The sequence below is a fragment of the Phacochoerus africanus genome, chromosome 16 (genome assembly GCF_016906955.1).
Source record: "Phacochoerus africanus isolate WHEZ1 chromosome 16, ROS_Pafr_v1, whole genome shotgun sequence".
NCBI lineage: Eukaryota > Metazoa > Chordata > Mammalia > Artiodactyla > Suidae > Phacochoerus > Phacochoerus africanus.
In genome coordinates, this window is record NC_062559.1 from 34,870,917 (window position 1) to 34,894,551 (window position 23,635).

The window sequence follows — 23,635 nt, forward strand, 5'->3', positions numbered from 1 at the left end:
CTATATTTGTTTAAGGAACCTCCATGTAGAAATTTAATCTGAAAAAAACAAGTTTCTCTTAAAGCTAAGGGACGTTTCCTCCTCTGAGAGATGTGTAAGCTGGCTATCTGAGAGGCACAGTGAAGAAAATGTGCCAAGAACCAAGCGTGCTCCGCACAGTCGCTATCTTGGCCCTTGTAGTTGTCACTTTTAGTTATCTTTTTTTTCTGGCTGGTTGTTTTGTAAGCCTCCTCACTTTCTTTTTGAAAAAAAGGAACAGAAATAGGATGAGAAGTGGGGAGAGATGCTTTTATAGAGACTGGATTCCAGATAAACACTCGAATCAGCAGAGGTGACGACAGAAGGGAAGTAGCTGCATCCACCATAGCAGTGGGGCTGGCGATAGCTATTGGATGCCTCATTGTCCCAAATCCTGTGTTTTACCAATGGTGGTTGAGTTTGACTCAGTGACTGTCTTCCCAGTGGCCTAAATATGGTTTAAAACAATGTCAGCAATGATAACTACCTTTACACCTCTCCCCTAGTGTATTAAATGAACTGTTTTATCTCCTGCATAAAAATAGCATGTGGGACAGCAGCTACTAGAGAGAACACAAGTAAACAATGTGCCATCATCAGCAATGTCATCCTCCACTGTGGTTTATTGTTGGTACAGTGAGTTGCTAACTATCCAAATTATATTCAAGTATTTCATCACCTGCTTAATCAAGCTGCAAAATAAGGAGTTAGACCACTTCAACTCCAGTAATTTGATTATGTGGTAAGGAATCTGGTGCATAAACATTAATCCTAGGAAATTAATTCATGAAAATTAGCTGGAGATACCCCTAGAAGCCTGTTTTGTATCTATTTTTGCATAAAATGTTGAACTAACTACTTAGTGAAGGTGTCTTGCAGGGGGACTAGAATGATTATGCATGATTCTGTAGTTATCTAGAGAGAATCGTGAAGAGGCCATGAAGTGACCTGAAACTGCATTCTGATTAAAGCTCAGTTGTGAACAGGGAAATTGCCTTGAAATGATTAAAGTTAAAATTGTTGGTAATGAAGGAAAACACTTGTCTTAGAATGAGGCCCTTCAAAGAGAGTCTCATTTTGAATCTTTTGTAAAGCACATGGCTTTCCTTTTCGATGGCAAAATATTATGTTGTATCACCGTATCACATTGTCTCAATTTTCCAACTCAGCGGAGGATAAGGAGCATTAGGAAAATGTTCTAGACAAATATCTGGCAGGGGATGTCATGGGTGAAGGTCTGCCTTTAGGGGAGGGAAGTCTCCACCATTCCTGGGAGCCAGCCTAGTTGCATGGGTCCAGTGGAGCCTTCCCAAGGCATGACCAGAGCCTCTGTTCCCAGGGCACTTGGCTCTTTCATGTGTCTGCCATGTCAGGTTGTATTTTGATGCATCGGTTCTTCCCATCAGATAAGATCCCAGAGGAGAGGAATCATCTTTATTATTTTTCATGTATTTCCTGCATCTAACAGGGGTCACATCCCACTTAGGACTGAGCCCATAACTGATTACATTTATCCTCTTGGGTAAATATTCATCTTTGCAGATATTTAAAGATAGTAATACTATATCTAAAGCCTTGGAAGGTAATTGCGTTTCAGAACCCAGACTTTTCAGATATTGGAAATGTGGTATCACCATCTATAAACAGCATTTAAACAATATCTATGCTGTATGGAACATAACGCTCCCAGTAGAGTCTGGGACATGATCTATAATCAAGTGTGTTAATTATGAAAAAGCACACTCATAGGATAAATAAAGGCTACAATTTCCTAACAGTTTAGGTCTAAGTCAGGTTTTGCTACCAGAGAGTTACAAAAAAAACTGAATTTTTGGAGCGCTTTGGATTCTGGAATTGCAGATAAGGTATTGTGAGCCTTGTTACATCTTCAGGAACAAAGGCTTTCTCATCTAAGGGAAATATTCCCAGGTACTATAAGGACCCTTACTCTTGTCAGTTCAGGGACAAGGAAGAGAACAGTGCTGGGTTTTTCTGGATAGCAACATATTCTCATAACTGACGCTACTATTAGGGTCCTTGCAGGAGGGGATGATGGAAATGGTTCATTCCCTATGAATCAAGCTTTTTCATGTGCCACCATTGACTCTGTACCTTTTACCTTATCTGATGCCATGCCCCCATTCTTGTTTCTCCATTTTTCTAGAGCTTTCCTTCTCTCCTCCCTTATTCATATATATTTATATAAAAATATTATGCAAATATATTTATAATTATATAAATATATATTTATATATAAGTATTTTATATATTCATATTTATATATTTTATATGTATATATTTAAATTTTTTTCATTAAAGTATAACTGATTTACAATGTTCTGTCAATTTCTGCTGTATACAGCAAAGTGACCCAGTCATATATATTTTTTTACATATATATTTTTTTTCTCATATTATCTTCTACCATGTTCTATTTTTTTTAATCATGTTCTATCACAAGTGATTGGATATAGTTTCCTGTGCTATACAGCTTTTTTTTTTTTTCCCCTTACCATCTTAGGTCTTAAGGGTGTTGATAACTTCCTTGTCTTCTGCATAGTTAGCACCTGACCCTCATGCCTCTCACTCACCTCGCCAACCAAAGCTTTTCTCTTATTAGTTTGTCTTTGAATAGATGTCAGTCAGTGCTGGCTTAGAAAGGAAGAAGTCTCCGTACCTGTTTTTGTTTAGGGGACTATGTTTATCTGCTCAATACTGGGTAGAAAGCATCTTGGGAATATGTGCTGGGTCTGTTCTCTTTAGGACCTTGTCTACTGTATGAAAACATGGTGATGAAACCATCAAATCTGCATTTAAAAAATAAAGTAGGTAGTATTTCTACCCTTCAGACTTTTAAAAAATATCCTTTTCATATTTTAAAAGAGTGCAGTTGCTTATTTTTCCATATGATGTTTTCCCTTGTCTTTATTTCTAATTGTTTGATTTAGTTAGGTCATGCCTCTGTTTTTGTGCATATTTGCAAGAAAGCTCACTTTTATGCTATTTGATGAAAGAATTATTTTGCTCTCTCAACCTCTTTGTCTTTTAGGTTGTGTTTACATACCTGCTTTTAGTGTTGTTGTTGTGTGATACTGACAGTACCAGAAAATGGTTATCACATAGGTAGGGTCAGAAAGGCACATCTCTGCCCTGTCAGAGCATCCTTCTCTGCAAAGCAGAGGACCACCACCACCCAAGTGGAAGCTGGTCTTGCTCTGTCTCTCCTCTATGTGAGTAATGCACTGTTCCATCCAGTGCTTGACAGCTTCATGTTTTCCCTCATGACTCTGACACCAGGATGCAGTGGGTGGGTGTTAGACTGCTCTTCCTGGTGGCTGGCACTGTGATGAGCTCTGCTCTCCTCCATTTGATTGGAGTCCCTCCTGGGATTAGTACCTGGTGGATGGTGCCCTCCTTCATTGGGATTGATCACCGGGACAGAGGACTCTGCCCTACACTCTCCACTCACAGTGTCATGTTGCACACACACTACCCATGCACAGGCTCTGAGTCAAGTCCCATGTTTCTCCCTAGTGGCCTGCTGTCCAGGTACCTACCAGTTCCCATCTCTGGTCTTAGCAGCAGTTCTGAAGACAACACCCTCCTTTAAGGTACTCCAGCCCAGAAAGAGCTGGAGGGCTTGGTCAAGGGAAGTGAGAAGTGTTCCTTGGCTGCCACCAAGGATATTGTATTCAAGAAAATTTTACTGTATGGAAGAGGACAAATAGCAAGAATTGTGGTCTCTTACTCAAATAACCAATGACATTCACCCCAAGAGACTGAGGACCAGTCATTTTATGTTTCTTTGCTCCCTAATATTATATTGTTCATTTGTTTTGGAGGTAAATGGTGGTCACCAGAGGTGATCCGAACCAATTTTCTCTGCAAGTGTAATAAATTTTTAAAATTCTTAAGACACAGTAAATATGAAAACACAAAACCTATCCATCATGTGTATATCTGCTTTAAATCCCATTCTGTACCTTTTAAAAATTCTCCTGAGACTATACCAAAGAACCTTATCAAGAACCATATCACAGCTCTTATCACAGGTAAGACTAGTGTGTATGATCAATCCGTTGTGGCACAACATCCATGGAGCTCTCCTATCAGTTAATACTGTTTTCTAGAGCACTATGGATGTTTCTCCTAAGGTAAGTTAGGGAAATGTCCTTGATGCCTGGATCATAAAATACAGTTTTTCCAGATTTAAGCTTCTCTCTTTAGTCAACATTCACTCATTCAACAAATACTTGTTGCTTACAAGTAGTCCCTAATCTTGTACAGAAGACTGTGCTAACTTATAGAAAAGATGAGATATAGCTCCTGCTCTCAGAAATGTTACAGAGTCTAGATTATAGACCAGGAACTGGTGAATTGTGATCTCCGGGCCAAATTTAGCTTGCTGCTTCTTTTTGAAGGTGGTCTTATTGAAATAAATCTTCAATTCACTCACATCTTGTCTGTGGCTGCTTTGTGCTGCAAAGCAATAACAATTAAATAGTCACAATAGAGACTATATGGCCTGTAACATAAACTAGTTCCCTCAGGCCCCTTAGAGAAAAAGCTTGCTGATCCTTTATATAGACAAGGACACATAAATCATTAAATCATATCATAGAAGATACAGAACATTACAGGGAAAAGAGGAGAGCAGGGTGAATTTTGCATCTTAACTGTTTCAGGTCCTAGTTCTGTCATTGACTAGATCACTGTGACCTTTAGTACATGACTTAGTATTTCTGAGCCTCAGTTTTTTTTTCAGCAAAATAGAAATACTATCTATATGCCATAGGTTTAACATAAGAAATAAAGGCAATAATGTCTATCTGAAGCACTCAGAGCATAACAGTCAATAAATGTTCCTGTGTCAAAAGAATGGGATGATGCATAGGTTGGGTGATCAGGTGTCCTGGAGCTTGATTTCTGTCTGTGGACCCAGCATAATCATCAACACTCCTCTTGCCTCGCAGATGTCCCAATTTGGAGAATTATATGGTCACATTTAGAGCACTTCTTAAATTTCCCTTTGTAATTATCTCATTTTAAAAGAAGAAGAATCAAATTTATTTAAGAACTGTGTATGGGGAGTTCCTGTTGTGGTGCAGTGGAGACAAATCTGACTAGTAACCAAGAGGTTGTGGGTTCTATCCCTGGCCTTGTTCAGTGGGTTAAGAATCTGGCATTGTGGTGAGCTGTGGTGTAGATTGCAGACCCGGCTCAGGTCATGCATTGCTGTGACTGTGTTAGGCCAGCAACTGTGGCTCCAAGTAGACCTCTAGCCTGGGAACCTCCAATACCATGGGTGTGGCCATAAAAAAGAAAAAAAAATAACTGTGTATGGGCTGTGATAAAATAATAAAAATAAAACCAGTTACTTTGTAACGGGTCATTTCTGACCTAACCACACACGTGTTTTGGCATTCATATTATTAAACTTTATCTGTCTATGCAAGGCACATGTATAACTCCATAATGGTGTTTTTTCACTTCTGATAATGGACACTTAGAAGTAAATAAATCAGTGAAAATAAAGTTAGACTTATGTGACAGCGTCCCAGTAGGTGGCCCAAAGAAGAGCAGGTCCTGATGTTGATGAAAAAGAGGTAGACTTGACAAAAGGTAAACTTAAAGAGAAGTATATGGCCATGACTGTGTTCATTTGGGGAAGTTACTAGGGCTAGAAATTGGGGTCTCCTTATAAACAAGCACCTGAAGGAAGAGATCACTGGCAGACAAGTCATGGTCCAAGATGAGTTATTACCTGACACTAACCAGTAATTGTATGCAATTGGATTACAGCTCTATGGTCCCCTGGGTCCAAAGGCAAGAGGTCAAGGAGAGAAGTGTTGTGAGACAGATATCTCTCTCTCTATATATATATGTGTGTATGGAAAGGGACCAACATGTTTTAGTTAAAGGTGTATTTTAAAACACATTGGTCCCTTTTCTCTTCTAAGAGCTTGATGTTGGATAGACCCAACACCAAGCCTTGACTCCCTGGGGCAAAAAGATACAAATGGATGAGAGTTGGGGTGGCTGGGAAGGACTCAGTAGAAAAGTTGGATTAAATTAGGTTTCACTAGAGGGTTAGGAGGAAAAGGTTTGCAAAGTGAGAAAACAGCAGTGATCAGAAGTGGGAAAGTGGACATGGCATGTCTTGTTGGGTGCACGGTGAAGAGGCCCTTAGACTAGAGCACTTGTACTGAGAAATCCTGCAGATGAGTTTGACACGTGACTGGGAAGCCCTTGGATGTCAGATTGGAAAGCTTATTTTATAATATTTATTTTAATTGAAATATAGTTGATTTACAATGTTGTTAGTTTTGGGTGTATAGTAAAGTGATTCGGTTATACACATATCCAGAATTTTTCAGATTTTTTCCCATATATACAGAATATTGAGTAGAGTTCCCTGTGTTATATAGATCTTTTTTGATTATTTTATATATAGTAGAGTGTAGATGCTAATCCATCCTTCTAATTTATCCCCCACCCCCCTTGAGTGACTTCTTTAACTTTGGTAAATCAGTAGTTCCTTTAAAACAGTGTTCTTCAAAGTTTGGATAATGTTTCAGTTAGATGTGACTTTCAAAAATAATTGGAGTTCCCATCATGGCGCAGTGGTTAACGAATCTGACTAGGAACCATGAAGTTGCGGGTTCGGTCCCTGCCCTTGCTCAGTGGGTTAACGATCCAGCGTTGCCGTGAGCTGTGGTGTAGGTCGCAGACGTGGCTCGGATCCCACGTTGCTGTGGCTCTGATGTAGGCCGGTGGCTACAGCTCCGATTGGACCCCTAGCCTGGGAACCTCCATATGCCGAGGGAGCGACCCTAGAAAAGGCAAAAAAAGACAACAAAAATAATTGTAGGTAATTTCATATTTTAGAATAAATATCATCTGACAGCTGCTGGAAATTTGTTGATGTGAAAATTTCTCTTAGCCTGCTAAGTAAATTCATCAAAGACAGATTTCGTTTGCTAATAGTGTATATAAAATATGTTTGTATTTCTTTTTCAGAAAACATTTTAATCACATAAACTTGGAAGTTTTGTGCTTCATCTAATTTCTCATATTGGTCTCCTTCTCACCCTGGCTCTAGTTCTGAAAATCTTTTTAAAAAAGGTCTTTGCTCCCACTAATAGTCATTTGCTTTCTTCTTTACCTTCTTTTCTGTGTTTCCCCCTCTGTCATAACTCTAGACACATGTGCTTGTGTATATCCTTGCAAGCTCTTCCTTCAAGAGAGGGTGTTCTGAAGCCTAGAATCAGAAGAGTGTTCTGCAGACTTCAGATCTATAGAAAGAGGGTGGAGGGACCAAAGGAACATGCACCTGTGCCTCTGGCACCTGAAGCAAAGGCTGGGCCCATGAAGGCTGTGCCTACCAGATGCCAATGCAACTTCTCAGTAGAGCCAATTCAATCAAAGACAGGCAATTCAGTGTAAATTTAATCCATGTTGTTCCTTGGCATAGTGTGGACAAAACAAACCAGTTGATTGATAGCACTGATCACTTTCCAGCCCATAATGTTGGTGTTTCCTGGAGAAGGCAGCCCTAGAGAGGGAGCAAGAATATGCATGGGTGTTTATAATGATCCCCTAAAAAAAAAAAAAAAAAAAAAAAAACTTGGATCTGAAAAATAAGAATTTGAGTTTTACTAACATTTGGTTTTATGGACTGTTAATACCAACATAGATGTATCATTTTTATATAATTATATATGATTCTATAATTTTATATATCATATCATTTTAAATATATAAAAACAAAGATGAATTCTCAAGTACTTTTGCTGGTGGGGTAACACTATCAACATAGTTTGGTGACTTATTATCAAGATCATTGATTCCCAATCTTTGGGCAACAGACTTATTGTTAGAACCCCATTAATACATGAAAAATACAGTGATCTGCTAAGGGTTTGTGTTTTTTTATTTAATGTGTTTTTGTTGTGTTTTAAAATTTACTGTAAAAATGAGTTCCTCAAGCCTAAGAATATTGTGAATCCACTGAAGGAGACACATTTACACAAGGGACACAAAAGGGCAAAGAGAGGGGAGTGCCGACACAATAAAATATTAGCTTGGTTGCTCAAAGTATTTAAGCTATTGCAGAAGTTGTATATACTTACATACTTTAGCAACTCTTTTTCTCTCTCTCTAATAAAAGGATTTTTCTTTTTTTCATTTTTCTCCTCCTCCTCCTTTGTTCCTCTATTTGGGTGAATATTGGGAACATCTCAGGAACTGGCTTCCAGCACAGTGTTCCTTTTTATTCATGTCTGTACTAGTTGGCTAGGGCTGCTATAACAAAATTCCGCAGATTTCATGGCTTAGAAACAATAGAAATTTTCTCACAGTTCTGGAGCCTACCAGTCCGGGATCACAATGTTGATGAGCTGGTCTTCTTTTGAGGCTCCTCTCATTGGCGTGCAGATGGCTTCCTTTTTGCAGTGTCCCCACATGGTCTTTCCTCTTTGCATGTGTAGCCATTATCACTATGCGTGTCTTACTTTCCTTTTCTTACAAGCATACTGTCAGATAGGGTTAGGGCCCACCCTAATGACCTCATTTTAACTTGGTCACCTCTTTAAAGGCCCTATCTCCAAATACAGTTACATTCTAAGGTACAAAGGTTTAGGGCTTCAATATATGAATTTTGGGATAATACAATTCAGTCCAAATTTGTGCCTTTTCTTTTGATAAATCTACTTGTTTCAGGAAAGTATGTGAGGCCTGGCAATATCAAGATGAAATATGATAGGGATAGTCCTGGACAAATTATCATCCTGACTTCATTTTAAAAGTGCCCCCAGTGACTATCAGCCCCTCATTTTTATGCTCTAGGGTGTTCATCATGCAGAGGGCTGCGAGCCAGAGGTCATGTGTTAGAGGCTCAGCTCAAATATATTGTACCTAAGTCCGTTCAGCCATGAACTACAGACAATACTAGTACCTGCATCAGGGTTATTGTGAGAATTAAATGAATCAGTATGTATCAGTCGTTCAGAACACCGCCCCAAATCTAGTAAGCACTGCGTGTGACACCGAGGAAGCGCAGAGGAAGTGTCAGGGGTGACTGCATTTGTCAGGTGTGAGGGTTAATTTTGTGTGTCAACTTGGCTGGGCTAAGGTGCCCAGTGAGTTGGTCAGATAGGATTCTGGATGTTTCTGCGAGAGTCTTTTTGGATGAGACTGACATTTAAATGGGTGGACTTTGTTTTCCGGTCTGTGGGTGGAACTCATCCAACCTGTTTCCAATCAGCTGAAGCCCTGAAGAGAACAAAAGGCTGACTTTCCCCCAACCAAGGAGGAGTTTACTAGCAGATTGCCTTTGAACCTCAACTATGTCTCTTCCCTGAGTCTCTTTCCAGAAGCCTTCTGAATCAGATTTTGGACTTACCAAGCCTCCATTATTGCATGAGCTAATTCCTTAAAATAAATCTCTTTGTATATATATACACACATCTTTTGGGTAACACAGTGTGTGGATACCAAAGTGGTACCTGAAGAGTGGCTTTTTTAAGTTTTCTAAAATTTAACATATTTCTGGATTTTTATGCCCTTCTAAATTCACTGTGTTCTTTGATGCCTATATATACATACCAATAAAAAAAAAAAAAAGATCCATGACCAGACAGCTAAGACAGGGAACAAGCACTCTCCATCTTCATCCCCGACTTTAAAAAACATTTAAATTTTGCATTCGCATAGCATGTTTTTAAATGATGCTGATATTCTCCATCTGGGAGAATTTTCACCATTATTTATAATTATGAAAATGAATCTTTTTTTTCAGGAAGTGAGAGTATCATCTCTAATAAATGCTTGGAATGAAAGTATATGTTTTGGTAAAGTGAATGTTGATTAAAAAAAATTGAATCATTATGTTAAGACTGAGCTCCAAAACTAGAAAAGCAGGCAAATATATTGGCAAGAGTTCAGCCAAGCTAAAAGATTGGCAAATCAACCTTCTGAAAAAAAGTTAAACAACTTGGAAAAGCAAATAAATTCTCAAGGAACAACTTGAGTAGCAGCTATCACATCTAAAAAGGGTTACTGTGGAGGGAACGGAGACCAGCTGTTCTCTAGCTCAGCTGAGCCCAGAAAAGAACAAAAATAGATAAAAACGGCAGTAGGACAGACCATTTAGATCTAGGCCTCTGCAGCTAATATGCCTAGAATGGTTACTTAGGGCGTTCTATATACATTCAAAAGAGTTCTTAGAGCTGGTTAGGTTTACCTTTTCTTAGTGTGAATCTAAGTCCACATCTAGCTTTCCAGTGGGGTTAATCAGAATCATTTCGGTGTGGGGTGGGGCTTTTGTAAAAACCATAGGCTCCATTTCTAGGAAGTGTTAGGAAGCAGTTTCCAGTATACTGTTGAGAATTAAAACACCATGCAAAAAGGAATATATAGTATCTATCTTCAGTATGAGAAAAAAGGGAAATAAGAAGGTATATAAATACTGATTTGAAAAATGGGCATTTGGGTATGTTTCTCGTTTAAAGAAAAAAAAGGATAAATCAGAAACTTGGGTGAGATAGAAGATGGAAATGGAACTTCTCTGTATTAGTTTCCTATTGCTGCTGTAATATATTACCCAAAGGTCAGTGGCTTAAAACAACCTAAGTTTGTTATTTTACAGTTCTGGAGGTCAGAAGTCCAACATGGATCTCACTAGGCTAAAATTAAGATGTCAGCAGGCTGCCTTTATTCTGGAAGCTCTAGAGGATCATTTGTTTCCCTGCCAGCCTTTTGAGGCCACCTGTATTCCTTGGCTCATGGCCCTGTTCTGCATCATTAAAGCCAGCAGAGTTAGCATCTTCAAATCTCTCTAAATCTGACTCTTCTGCCAAGCTGGTCCACATTTGAGACCCTTATGACTACATTTGTCTCTCTGGGATCACACAGGATAGTCTCCTTATGTTAAGATCAACTGAGCAGCAACCTTAAATCCATCTGTAACCTTAATTCCCCTTTAGACCTGTAACATTACATAGTTACACCTTCTAAGGATCAGGGTGTGGGGGGCATTATCCTGCATGCTATGCCTTTTAAGATTTTTGACTCTTAAACCATTTAAATGTTTATGCAGAAAAAAAAAAAAAATTGAACCCAAAGTTTGAATAAGGAGATCCCATCATGGCTGAGCTGGTTAAGAACCCTACCAGTGGAGTTCCTGTTGTGGTTCAGTGGTAATGAACCTGACTAGTATCCATGAAGATGCGGGCTCAATCCCTGGCCTTGCTCAGTGAGTCAGGGATCTGGCATTTCTGAGAGCTGTGGACTAGGTCGCAGATGCGGCTTGGATCTGTGGCTATGTGTAGGCCGGTAGCTGAGGTTCTGATTTCACTGCTATTTTTTTTTTTTTTTTGGTTTTTGTTTTTTGCTTTTTCTTTTAGGGCCGTGCTCACAGCATATGGAGGTTCCCAGGTCGAATTGGAGCTACAGCTTCTGGCCTAAACCACAGCCACGACAATGTGCAATCCAAGCCTCATCTTCAACTTCCACCAGAGCTCATGGCAATGCCAGATCCCTGACCCATTGAGTGAGGCCAGGGATAGAACCCGCATCCTCATGGATACTAGTCAGATTCATGTCTGCTGCACCACAAAGGGAGCTCCCTGATTCAACCCCTAGCCGAGGAACTTCTGTATGCTGTGGGTGCAGCCCTAAAGAGACCAAAAAAAGAAAAGAAAAAAAAAAAAAAGAACCTAACACCTAACTAGTATCCAGGAGGTTGCATGTTTGATGCCTGGCCTCACTCAGTGGGTTAAAGGATCGGTGCTGATATGAGCTGTGATGTAGGTCACAGATGTGGCTGTGGCATAGGCCTGTAGCTGCAACTCAGATTTGACTCCTAGCTCAGGAACTTCCATATGCCACGGGTACGGTCCTAAAATGAAGGAAAAAAAAGTTAACGAGAGCAAACGCTAAAATTGAATACAAATACAAACAAATGGACCTAACTATATATATCAAATGGAAATATGACTATATTGGGGAGGGAAAAAAGTATGAATTCAAATAAGTTTTGAACTCTGCCAATCCACTGTTAAAATGAGATCTAATTTTAGGAAAGAAATAATTGCAAAGGAATCATGATTTTCACTCAGTATTTTTGTTGGTGGTAGAATATATCATACGGTGATCTCAAAATTATTTTTTATGGATTTTTAGGATAGCGTAAATATATTGTTGTTGTGGGGAGACAGGGTACTCACTCTAGAAGAAGGGGGATAGGAATATGGAATGCAGGAAAGTCAGAGAGAATCCTGTGGTTTGGGATTTTTTTATGTTTATCCCCTGAAATGACATAGAAGATTGACACTCCCAGGAGCAATGAGAACATCTAGTACCAAATCTTGGTTTCTAAACAGCATTCCTTGGTAAAAGACACAAAGGCTCCTTAAAGAGATGCCTAATTTCAGATGGAACAGGTATAAAGTCCAAGGTAATCCCACGACACCTAATGCTAGCAAAAAGTTAGGAAGTGCTCAGAGTCATGGAGACATGTCCAAAAATGAACAAAGAACTCCCACTGGCCCAATGTAGGACATTTGAGTATCAAATAAACCAAAAGAGAATAAGATTTCAAATTTAAAAAGCAATATTAGAGTACAGGCATTTGAGGTTGGTGGGTGGGACGGCGTTTTATAAGAGGAGAATGAATGCTAATAAAGATTTTAAAAATTAAATTTTCAAAAGCCGTCTTTTGTAATCCTCAATGTAGTAATTGTTTCAGGTAGGATAACTGATGGGTGTTAAGATTATTTCAGATGGTTTAGGAACCCTCCTCCTTCAGAGAACACCGAGGTAATATGTTGTGGACATACAGGATATTTACATGTTTCAAAATATCATCCCAACAATTATTAATTACAAAAGGAAAATGATTGGTTTATAATAGAGAAACCTCGTCATCATCACCTTAATCAAGTGCTAAAACTTCACACAACAACAAAGGGATGAACTGACATCTTGTATTCTTCCCATTCTAGCACATCCAGGGGTACAGTATCAACTATGTGGTATTCTTGTCAAAACGACTTAACATGAATCTAGTCAGCAAGGGAAAGTCAGGCAATTACTGATGTAAGAGATTAAACCAAATGTAAACTGAAGCCAAATAGTGAAAATTACAATGCAATTTGTGACCTCAAATCCTCAATGGCAGAACAGAAACAGACTCACGGACAAAGAGAACAGACTTGTGGTTGCCAAAGGAGAGGGGGAGGGAGAGGGATGGACTGGGCGTTTGAGGCTAGGAGATGCAAACTATTACATTTAGAATGGACAAGCAATGAGGTCCTGCTGTGTGGCACAGGAAACTATATCCAATCACTTGAGACAAAACATGATAGAATACGAGAAAAAGAACATATATGTATAACTGTCACTTTGCTGTGCAGCAGAAATTGACAGAACATTCTAAGTTAACTATAATAATTTTTTAAAAATTAAAAAAAGGTGGGAATGACAATAAAATAACAAGAGAACACGTGTGCTCCAGAGAGAAAAAAAAATGGTTAAAAAGTTATCTGTTATAGTCATAATAACTAATAGAACCTGCTTTTTACCCACTAACTTGACAATGATTAAAAATGAATAAATGTCTAAATGAAAAAAAAAAAAAAGAATCTTAAAAGTAAAATAGCTCTAAAAGACACTATTTTGACCATGGGGGCATTTTGTCTATGGGCTGTTTATAAGTAATATTGTGTCAATATTAAATATCTAGTGTAGAATGTATTGTGTTCACGTAGGAAAGAGTCTTGGGAGACCCACGTTGAAGTATTTGGGGATAAATTCAGCATGGCGACAACTTTCAAATGATGCAGAAAAAAGTATATGTACAAATACATGTAATAGAAATGAATGCAGCAAAGTGTAAAGTGGTGAATTTTGGTGAATGGCGCTGTTTTGTATACATTTTCAAGTTTTCTATAGGTTTGATTTTTAAACTAACAAGTAGAAGAAAAATTCCTTTATTGGGCCCATGGGCTTCTTGATACCCTCTAGGTTTATTTTGTTTGTATTTGAAGCTGTTATGAATGTTTTTGTTCCTTCTTTCTTAAATGTGCTGCTAGTTGTGTATTTGGAAGCATCTCCCTTGACGTCCAATCTGAGTCTCCGGGCAATGTGAACTTTCAAACACCTATAAACAGAAGAACATTAAGGAAAACCATCTTGTATGTTAATCTCTATGAAGCTCCAATTTATAGGAAAAACATTTGAAAATAAAAGTCACACAGTATTTGGTTTACATGCATATTTACTCAGTAAATATGCACTAAATATGAGTGTGTTTTATATGCTTCTACCTACCATTAAAATATTGCCTAATAGCAGCACCAACAAAAGACACAGATTTCCAGGTCCTCTCTCAGACCTATGAAAGGTCATCTTTGAGGAAAGGACCTTGATTTGCATTTTACTCAAGTCTGGCACGGTCTTTCAGTCCTTTGAACAGTGTAGGTGATGTCCCTAGGGAACTCTATCTACCATGTCTTTAAGGGCTCCCTCCCTCACAGGAGGACTCGGTCTTACATCCTCCAGGAACAGTTCCCTTCCCTTGCCTCCTCTTCCATTCTGTTACATCTTTGACCATCTGCAATGATCTTCATCTAGATTTTCCTCCACTTATGATGGGGTTACGTCTTGATAAACCCATTGTTGGTTGAAGACATCTTAAGTAAAAAATGCATTTAATAAACCTAACCCACCAAACAGCATGGCTTCCCTAACCTACCTTAAACGTGCTCAGGACTTAACATTAGTTTGTGGTTGTGTGACGTTATCTAATCCAAAGCCTATTTTACAATAAAGGACTTAAACATCGTCCATGCAACATACTGAATACTGGACTGAAAGTGAAAAATAAAAGGGTTGTATTGGTTGTTTGCCCTTGGGACTGTGTGGCTCAAAGGCACTGCCAGCATCACGAGAAAGTATCAGGATCAAATCAGATGTCACTATCCCGGGAAAAGGTCAATACTGGAAGTATGATTTCTTCTGATCATGTCTTGCTTTCACACCATCATAGTCAAGAAAACATAACTCAAAACATCATCATTTGGGGACTGCCTTTACTGAATTATTTTCCCTTGATTCCCATCCCCACCTTTTTGACTTTCCCTTGGTTTTTAATCTGTAATCACAGGATCCACACTGCTCAGTGTACTTTCAGTAGAAGCACCCTACCCAGTCTACCACCTCACTCCTACTGCTCCTCTAGTAAGTGGGACAATGCCTTTTTTTTTTTTTTAACCAAGTTTAGATTTTTAAAAGATATCTCTGACTTTTCCACCAAAAAACATCTGAGATACTGGGAACACTGGAGGAAGATCTGAGAATGTAAACTAGGTTTATGCTTCCTACGTGCAGGCAAGAAGGCTACTGAGGATAGTGGTGAAGGCTGCAGACCCTGAAGTTAGACTACGCAGCCCTGAAGCCAGTCTCTACTACTTGATTGCTACATATGTTCTGGCAATTTCTTAAACCTCCCTGAATGCAGTTTTCTTCTATGCAAAAAGAGGGGATAATATTAGTACCTACCAGAAATGGTTGTGTTAAAGGCATTTATATGTAGAAAGCACCAGGAAGAACGCCAGTAAGTGTTTACCATCTTAATCATCACCATTATCTTTCTATGGAATGTCAAACCTGGATCAAATTGTTTTCAAGATATTAATGATTTTATATTAATTAATATGAAAGAATGTCTTTCTTGCTTTCTTTTGTGTCTCTCATGGGTTCAGGTTTCCTTGGGGCTCTTGCATGCCCATGCTACACATATCCTGTGGCCTCCAGAGCGCTGGCAGAAATTGGAATCTGTTCTTCCTCCGGAGCGCTTGCCCGTTCAGACTGAAGAGGAGTGCCTGCATGGATCTCCCTGAGCTGCTGTGGAGAGGCCACCTCCGCCACCATCACCACCACCAACAATCACAGGAAGAGGGATAGATAAGAGACACACTCCAAAAGGCAAAGCTTCCCACAATATGATGCTGTGCAAGATACATTTCTATCCCATTAGGATGACCTGTATTACTAGAGAAAGAGTTTGAAAAGATTAAATAGTATTAAATGGCACCAGATTTTGTGTTAAATTGTAATACCATTTTGTTTAATGCCAAAAAATGCAGACATTTGGGAATATGAATATTTTATTCCTATATGTTTTTAAAGAGGATAAATTTTGGGTTTTGTTTTATGCATACATATTCTGTTGATTGATAAGTTTCAATTTTGCTGCTGGCTGCTGGATAGAAATGAAAACTAATATTTGATGAAAGTAAATGACATCAGTCAATTACTCTTAAGATGGAACTTAAAGAAACATATTATGCACATAGTGATGGGAATTATACTGTAATTGATAGTATTTACAATGCAGTGACTGCCAGTTAGGAAGAACAGTAAACTGTGATGTAAAAATAAAACACTGATTTGCTCAAGTACTATTTTCGGTGTTTATCATTGAACCTGGAATAATAATCCACTAATGAGGAATATATTCTCTCTTTTGGAAGTAAGAAATTAAAGTGATGGAGAACCAATTCTATCAATACTTCCATACAATCAAATCTTTCTTATTGGCCCCCTTTTAATCCAAAACTTCTTATTAATATCTTGCATTGATGAGTAAACTCACTTATTAATAGTTGATCACTATTTAGTAAAGTGTTCCGAGTGAAATGGAAAGAAAAAAAAAAATCACTCCAGATGAACCAAGTTAGATTTTCCCCTGAATGATTTTTCAGTGCTCATGTCTGTAATACTGAAACCACCAATTGAAAAAAAGGGTAATATTGGCAATGATAGATTTTGTAAATGTATACCTAAGGAAGTAAATTCCCCATATTTGTGAAGCTTTTCTTTTTTTACCTCCCATTGCTTAGAGGTTTGTGCTGATAGAAACTACCTCTCTAGATGTAGTTTCCATAAGCATTCTATATACCTGGTCTCCTCTATATGCCTGGTCTTGTTTCCTTCTATTTCATAGGCAGATAAGATCCCAAACAAAGACTAGCCATCCTGCTAATATAGATGCAAATTCATTATTAGCTGGCAGGAACAGAAAGTGCGACCAGCAAAAAACATATGCATGCTAAGAGCATGTATTACTAATAATTCTTTAGCATCATAAAAGCTAGTTCAACAAACATCAATGAGTACTTTTTGGGTGCTTAAGAGTATTAACTCTTTAGTTTCTAGAGCATAGGAAAGTCTGGGGATTGTGGAAGAAGTGGTTGGTGCTGATAGAGGGGGGACAGAGTAGAGAACAAAAACGGGGTACATGGATTAGCTGCTATTTACCCTGGTATGGAAGAATTTGGTATTTTAACAGTTCAGAAAACTGGTTATCAGCCTTGCTACTTTATTGACTATGTATGTCTTCCTACTCAAATTGTTTTTTTGGTTTGTTTGTTTTTTATGGCTGCACCTGGGGCATATAAAAATTCCCAGACCAGAGATCAAAAATAAGCCCCAGCTTTGACCTACACCATAAGTCCGGCAACATGGGATCTTTAACCCACTGTGTCAGGTCAGGGATTAAACTTGCACCTCTGTAGCAACCTGAGATACTGCAGTTAGATTCTTAACACACTGCCACAGCAGGAACTCCCCTAATCAGACTATTAATTCAAGTTTGTAAATCTTCAGACAGGAAACTAATGCTCCTAATTAATTTCATATTCTCTATCCATCTAGCATATCAGCAGCAGAATTAACACTTGATGCTTGTGGAACAACTCTGCTCATAAGTTAACCTCCTCAAAAATGCAACTCAAGGCAGAGTTTACAACTGTTTTCCCTGGTATATACTTTCATGCATGTATCAATCCCCCTCAGTAATTTTTTTTTTTTAGGGCTACACTTGCAGCACATGGAAGTTCCAGGGCTGAGGTTAGATTGGAGCTGTAGCTGCCAGCCTATGCCACAGCCACTCCACACCAGATCTGAGCCACACCTGTGACCTACATCACACGTCACAGCAGTGCTGGATCCTTTAACCCATTGAGCAAGGCCAAGGATCAAACCCACATTATCATGGATATTAGGTTCTTTCTATTGAGCCATGATAGGAACTCCCACCCTCAATATTAACCAATGAAGAAATAGTTAACTGTCTCCTACTGTCAGGGAATGGCAAGAGGCAATAGACCCAGGAGCCCAGCTTTTCTGTGAAAGAGGCCTATTACCTTACATTCATAACTATGACCTAAGTCAGTTTCTAAGGCTTGACTGTAATCCCTTCTAGGCACCTCAGAGTATAGGCACTATCTTTGCTCTCTTCCTCTGTCTCATTCCAGAACACCATTATCTCCTAGAGAAGAACCTTACACCTGTCTGGTACCTTGGTTTTTGTGGCTGCCACCCATGGTACACCTTTTGATCACCTGGATCTGGTAGCGAGCAGGGCTGGTACTCAAGTGTCCCACAGGACTGTAACAATTGGAGAATCAATTCTTAGCTAGCTACCACCTCTAGGACATTGCACACACAGAGACTGAAAAATACTCCCAGTTTTCCTATGGAAGAGAAAGTCTTCTTGACCTGGAGATTTGGCTGGAGAGGTAGGGATCTGGTTTAGCATACATCTAAGGTCATACTGAGCTGAGGATATAAGGGATGGAGGTGGGTGGATGCTATCTTTGTGTTCTCCCTCTGCCTCATGTCAAGATGCCAGCATCTCCCAAAAAAAAACTTGGATACTTGTCTGGCACCCTGATTTTTATGACTGCCACAACCCAGGAGACTCTTCTAGGTTGCCTGGCTCTGGTGGACACTGGAATTTATCCTTGTAATCTCATAGGACTATATGTATTTATACTTTGAAAGCTGTGCCAGAGCATATGCTTCCCAAGTCATGAATCTGGGTGCTGAGATCCTTCCATCCACTGAAAGATCTTGGTACACCTTCAACTATGAGGTGCTACTAAAAATAAAACAGGCTACATGGACAATCAAAAAGGATTGAGAGACAACCAAGAGCTGAGGCAGAGTAGAACAATCAGGTTCATCTCCTTCATGAGGCCATTCCTTCAAGACTAGGAGATATGTTCGTTTTACTTAGTGCATAGAAACCAATGCATAGAGTTAAGGAAAATGAAGAAACAAGAATATATTCCAAATAAAAGAACAAATTAAAACCTCAGAAAAAGTCATTAGTGAAAGAGATAAGTGATTTACCTGATAACAACTTCAAAATATTCACCATAAAGAAACTCACCAAATTTGAGAGAAGAAAGTGAACACAGTGACAGCTTCAACAAAGAAACAATATAAAAAAGTACCAGAGACAAGTCACAGAGCTGAAGAAGACAACTGAACTGAAAAATACCCTAGGGGAATTCAAGAACAGACTACATGAGGCAGAAGAAAGGATCAATGGAGTTGAAGTCAGAGCAGTGGAATTCAATCAGATAGGCCAAAAGAAATTAAAATAAAAAAAAAGAGATAGTTTTAGGGGCTTATGGAACAACATCAAGTGGATCAATGTTTGCATTATAGGAGTCCCAGAAGGAGAAGAAATAGGCAGAAACACATTTGAATAATGGCTGAAAACTTTGCTAAAATGGGGAAGGAAACAGACGTCTTGATCCAGAACATCCAGAAATTTCCAAAGATGAACCCCAAAAGACCCACAACAAGGTACATTATAATTAAAATGTCAACAGTTAAAAGTAAGGGGAGAATCTTTAAAACAGCAAGTGACAAATAACTTATATGCAATGGAACACCTATAAGATCATCAGCAGATTGTTTAGCAGAAACTTTGTAGGCTAGAACAGAGTGATAAAATATACTCAAAATGCTGGGAAAAAAAAAACGGATCTCAACCAAGAATACTTCACCTGGTGACGTGGTTGAAGGAGAGGTAAAGGGTTTTCCAGAGAATAAAAAGGTAAAGGAGTTCATCTTCACTAAGTTATCCTTACAAAAAATAATAGAGACTCTTTGAACTGAAATGAAATGGTGCTAATTAGTAACAAGAAAACATGAAAGTATAAATCTTATGGGTGAAGTTAAATGTAGAGTGAAATTCAGAATAATCTGATACAAAAGTGGTGGTTGAATCACTTAAAGCTAGCATGAAGGTAAAAGGCAACTATAATAAAAATAAACTACAATAATTAAAGATAGAAAGATGTAAAATATGATATCAAAACCATAAAACATGGGGGGAAGAGTAAAAATATAAAGCTGTAGCTTGCATTCAAACTTAAATTATCAAGTTAACTTAATTCTTAAAAGTTGTTAGATGTAAGCTTCACTGTAACCACAAAGCAAAAACCTAGACACATAGAAGAAAAATAGAAAAGAAACTAAGCATACCACTACAGTATCACAAAAAGAGCAAGAGAATAAGACAGGATCAAGGACTATGAAACATCTAGAAAACAATGAATAAAATGGCAATAAATACAAACCTATTGATACTTATTTTAAACATAATGGACTAAATGTTCTGATCAAAAGACATAGAATGGTGGAGTGGATTATTTATTATTATTATTTTCATTACTCAATGAATTTTATTACATTTATACTTGTACAATGATTATCACAACCCAATTTTACATCATTTCCATCCCAAACTTGCAGTGCATCTCACCACCACCCAACCTGTCTCATTTGGAAACTGTAAGTTTTTCAAAGTCTGTGGGTCAGTATCTATTCTGCAAACAAGTTCATTGTGTCCTTTTTTTAGATTCCACATGTAAGTGATAGCATTTGATGTTGGTTTGATGTTGGTGTCTCATTGTCTGACTGACTTCATTTAGTATGATAATTTCTAGGTCCATCCATGTTTTGGGTTTTTTGGTTTGTTTGTTTGTCTTTTTGCCTTTTCTAGGACCTCACCTGTGACATATGGAAGTTCCCAGGCTAGGGGTCTAATCGGAGCTGTAGCCACCAGCCTACACCAGAGCCATAGCAATAACAACATGGGATCTGAGCCACGTCTGCCATCTACACCACAGCTCACAGCAACACCAGATCCTTAACTCACTGAGCAAGGCCAGGGACCGAACCACCTGTGACCTCATGGTCCCCAATCAGATTCATTAACCACTGAGCCATGACAGGAACTCCTCTAGGTCCATCCATGTTGCTGAAAATGCCATTATTTCTTTCCTTTTAATAGCTGAGTAATATTCCATTGTGTATATGTACCACATCTTCTTTATCCACTCCTCTGTCTATGGGCATTTATATTGTTTTCATGTCTTGGCTATTGTATATAGTGCTGTAATGAACATTGAAGTACATGTTGGGTGCATATATATTTACAATTGTTGTATCTTCTTCTTGGTTTGATCCTTTGATCATTATGTAATGACCTTCTTTGTCTCATAATATTTTATGGTCTATTTTGTCTGACATGTGTATTGCTACTTCAGCTTTCTTTTGATTCCCATTTGCATAGAATATTTTCTTCTATCCTTCCACCTTCACTTTGTATGTGCCCTAGAATGAAGTGGGTCTTTTGAAGACAAGAATATATATGGATCCATATATATGTGGAACTTGTTTTTGTATCCATCAGCCAGTCAATGTCTTTTGGTTGGGGTATTTAGTCCATTTACATTTGAGGTAATTATTGATATGTATGTATGTTCTTATTGCCGTTTTATAAACTGTTTTAGATTTATTTTTGTTTTGTTGCTCTTTTTTCTTCCCTTCTTTTGTTCTCTTCTCTTGTGGTTTGATGACTATCTTTAGTGTTGTATTTCAGTTGCCTTTTCTTATTTGTATGTGTATCAACTGTAGATTTTTAGTTTGCAGATACCCTGAAGTCTTGATATAGGAGAGTGTGTGTGTGTGTGTATATATATATATATATATATATATATATATATATGTATGTATACACACACATACATACATACATATGAGATTGTTTTAAGTTCTTGGTCTCTTAATTGCAAGTGCATCTCCAGTGTCCTGCATTTATACCCTCCTCTTCTGACAATTTCTGATTTTGGTAGCATATATGTGCATGGATGTTTTCCTAACTTTACTGTATATATGCCTTTACTGGTGAGCCTTGTCATTTCTGGTATTTTTGTTTCTAGTTGTGGCCTTTTCTTTTTTGCCTAGAGAAGTTCCTTTAGTATTTGTTGTAAAGCTGGTTTAGTGTTGCTGAATTCTCTTAGCTTTTGCTTATCTGTGAAGGTTTTGATTTCTCCTTCAAATCTGAATGAGAGCCTTTCTGGGTAAAGTAATCTTAGTTGGAGGTTTTTTTCCTTTCATCACGTTAAGTATGTCATGCCACTCCCTTCTGGCCTGTAGAGTTTCTGCTGAAAAATCTGCCAATAACTTTATTTGGAGTTCCCTTTTATCTTATTTGTTTCTCTTCCCTAGCTGCTTTCAATATTTTCTCTTTGTCTTTAATTTTGGTCAGTTTGATTAGTATGTGTCTGGGGGTGTTTCTCCTTGCATTTATTTTACATGGTACTCATTGGTGCTTCTTGGATTTGAGTGAGTGGTTCCTTTCCCATGCTAGGGAACTTTTCATCTATTATCTCTTGGAATATATTTTCTGTCCCTTTCTCTCTCTGTACTCCTTCTGGCACCCCTATAATATGGCTGTTGGTGCATTTAACGTTGTCCCAGAGTTCTCTGAGACTATCTTAATTTCTTTTCACTCTTCTTTCTCTTTTCTATTCCACATCAGTGATTTCCACTAGTCTGTCCTCCACCTCGCTTAGTCATTCTTCTGCCTCCTCTATTCTGCTGTTAGTTACTTCCAATGATTTCTTTTTATTTCAGTTACTGTATTTTGCATCTCTGCTTGCTTAAGTTTTAATCTTGTAAATTATCAATCCTTCCCCCCAGTTTATTTCCAGTGTCTTGCATCATCTTCGGAATCATCAGTCTAAAGTCTTTTTCCTGGAGGCTCATAACCTCCAGATCACTTAGCTGTTTTTCTGGGGGTTTTTTTCTTGTTCTTTTATCTGACTTATAGTTCTCTGCCTTTTCATTTTTTGTAGGTTTTTGGTGTGGCCTCCTTTTTGCAGACAATAGAGTTGTAGCCTCTCTTACTTCTGATGTCTGCCCCCCTTGTGGCTGAAGTTGGTAGGGGGGCTTGCTGTAGACTTCCTGAAGGGAGGGGCTGGTGCCTGCCCACTGGTGGGTGGGGATTTGTCTCTGGGTGAGATTAGAGGTGGCTGTGTGCCTGGGGAGGTCTTTAGGCAGCCTTTTACTGATGGATGGGGCTGAGATCCCACCTGGATTATTGTTTGGCCTGGGGCTTCTTGGCACTGATGGGTGGGGCAAGATTTTCCCAAAATGGCCCCCTGTAGAGGAATACATGCTGCTGAGTATTCCTGAGACCTCTCCCTCCAAAGTCCTTCTGCCACAACAAGCCACAGTTACCCCCTGTTTTTCCAGGAGATCCTTCAAGAAGTGCAGTCAGGTCTGAACCAGATTCCTATGGAGCCTCCACTTTGCCCTGAGACCCAGTGCATATGAAAGCCTGTGTGCGCCTTTCAAGAATGGGGGTCTCTGTTTCCACCAGTCCTGTGGGGTTCCTGCACAGAGGCCCCACTGGCCTTCAGTGCCAGATGTTCCAGGGACTCTTTCTTCCAATGCTAGATCCCCA

The 23,635-nt window shown here is 38.7% G+C and overlaps 1 protein-coding gene across 4 annotated transcripts in view; it reads left to right on the top strand.

Annotated features, from left to right (window-relative positions):
- Nucleotides 1-23,635, top strand: part of IMMP2L (inner mitochondrial membrane peptidase subunit 2) — a 916,780-nt gene that overhangs the window by 871,839 nt on the left and 21,306 nt on the right. For 3 of the 4 annotated variants that reach the window (XM_047763795.1, XM_047763796.1, XM_047763797.1), the window contains one exon: nt 15,783-16,478. The exons of the other annotated variant lie outside the window; for it this stretch is intronic. In XM_047763795.1, the coding sequence (XP_047619751.1) occupies nt 15,783-15,920 (138 nt within the window). In that variant the 3' untranslated portion in view covers nt 15,921-16,478. Of the gene's footprint in view, nt 1-15,782; nt 16,479-23,635 lie in introns of those variants that run through there. 4 annotated transcript variants of the gene reach the window in all.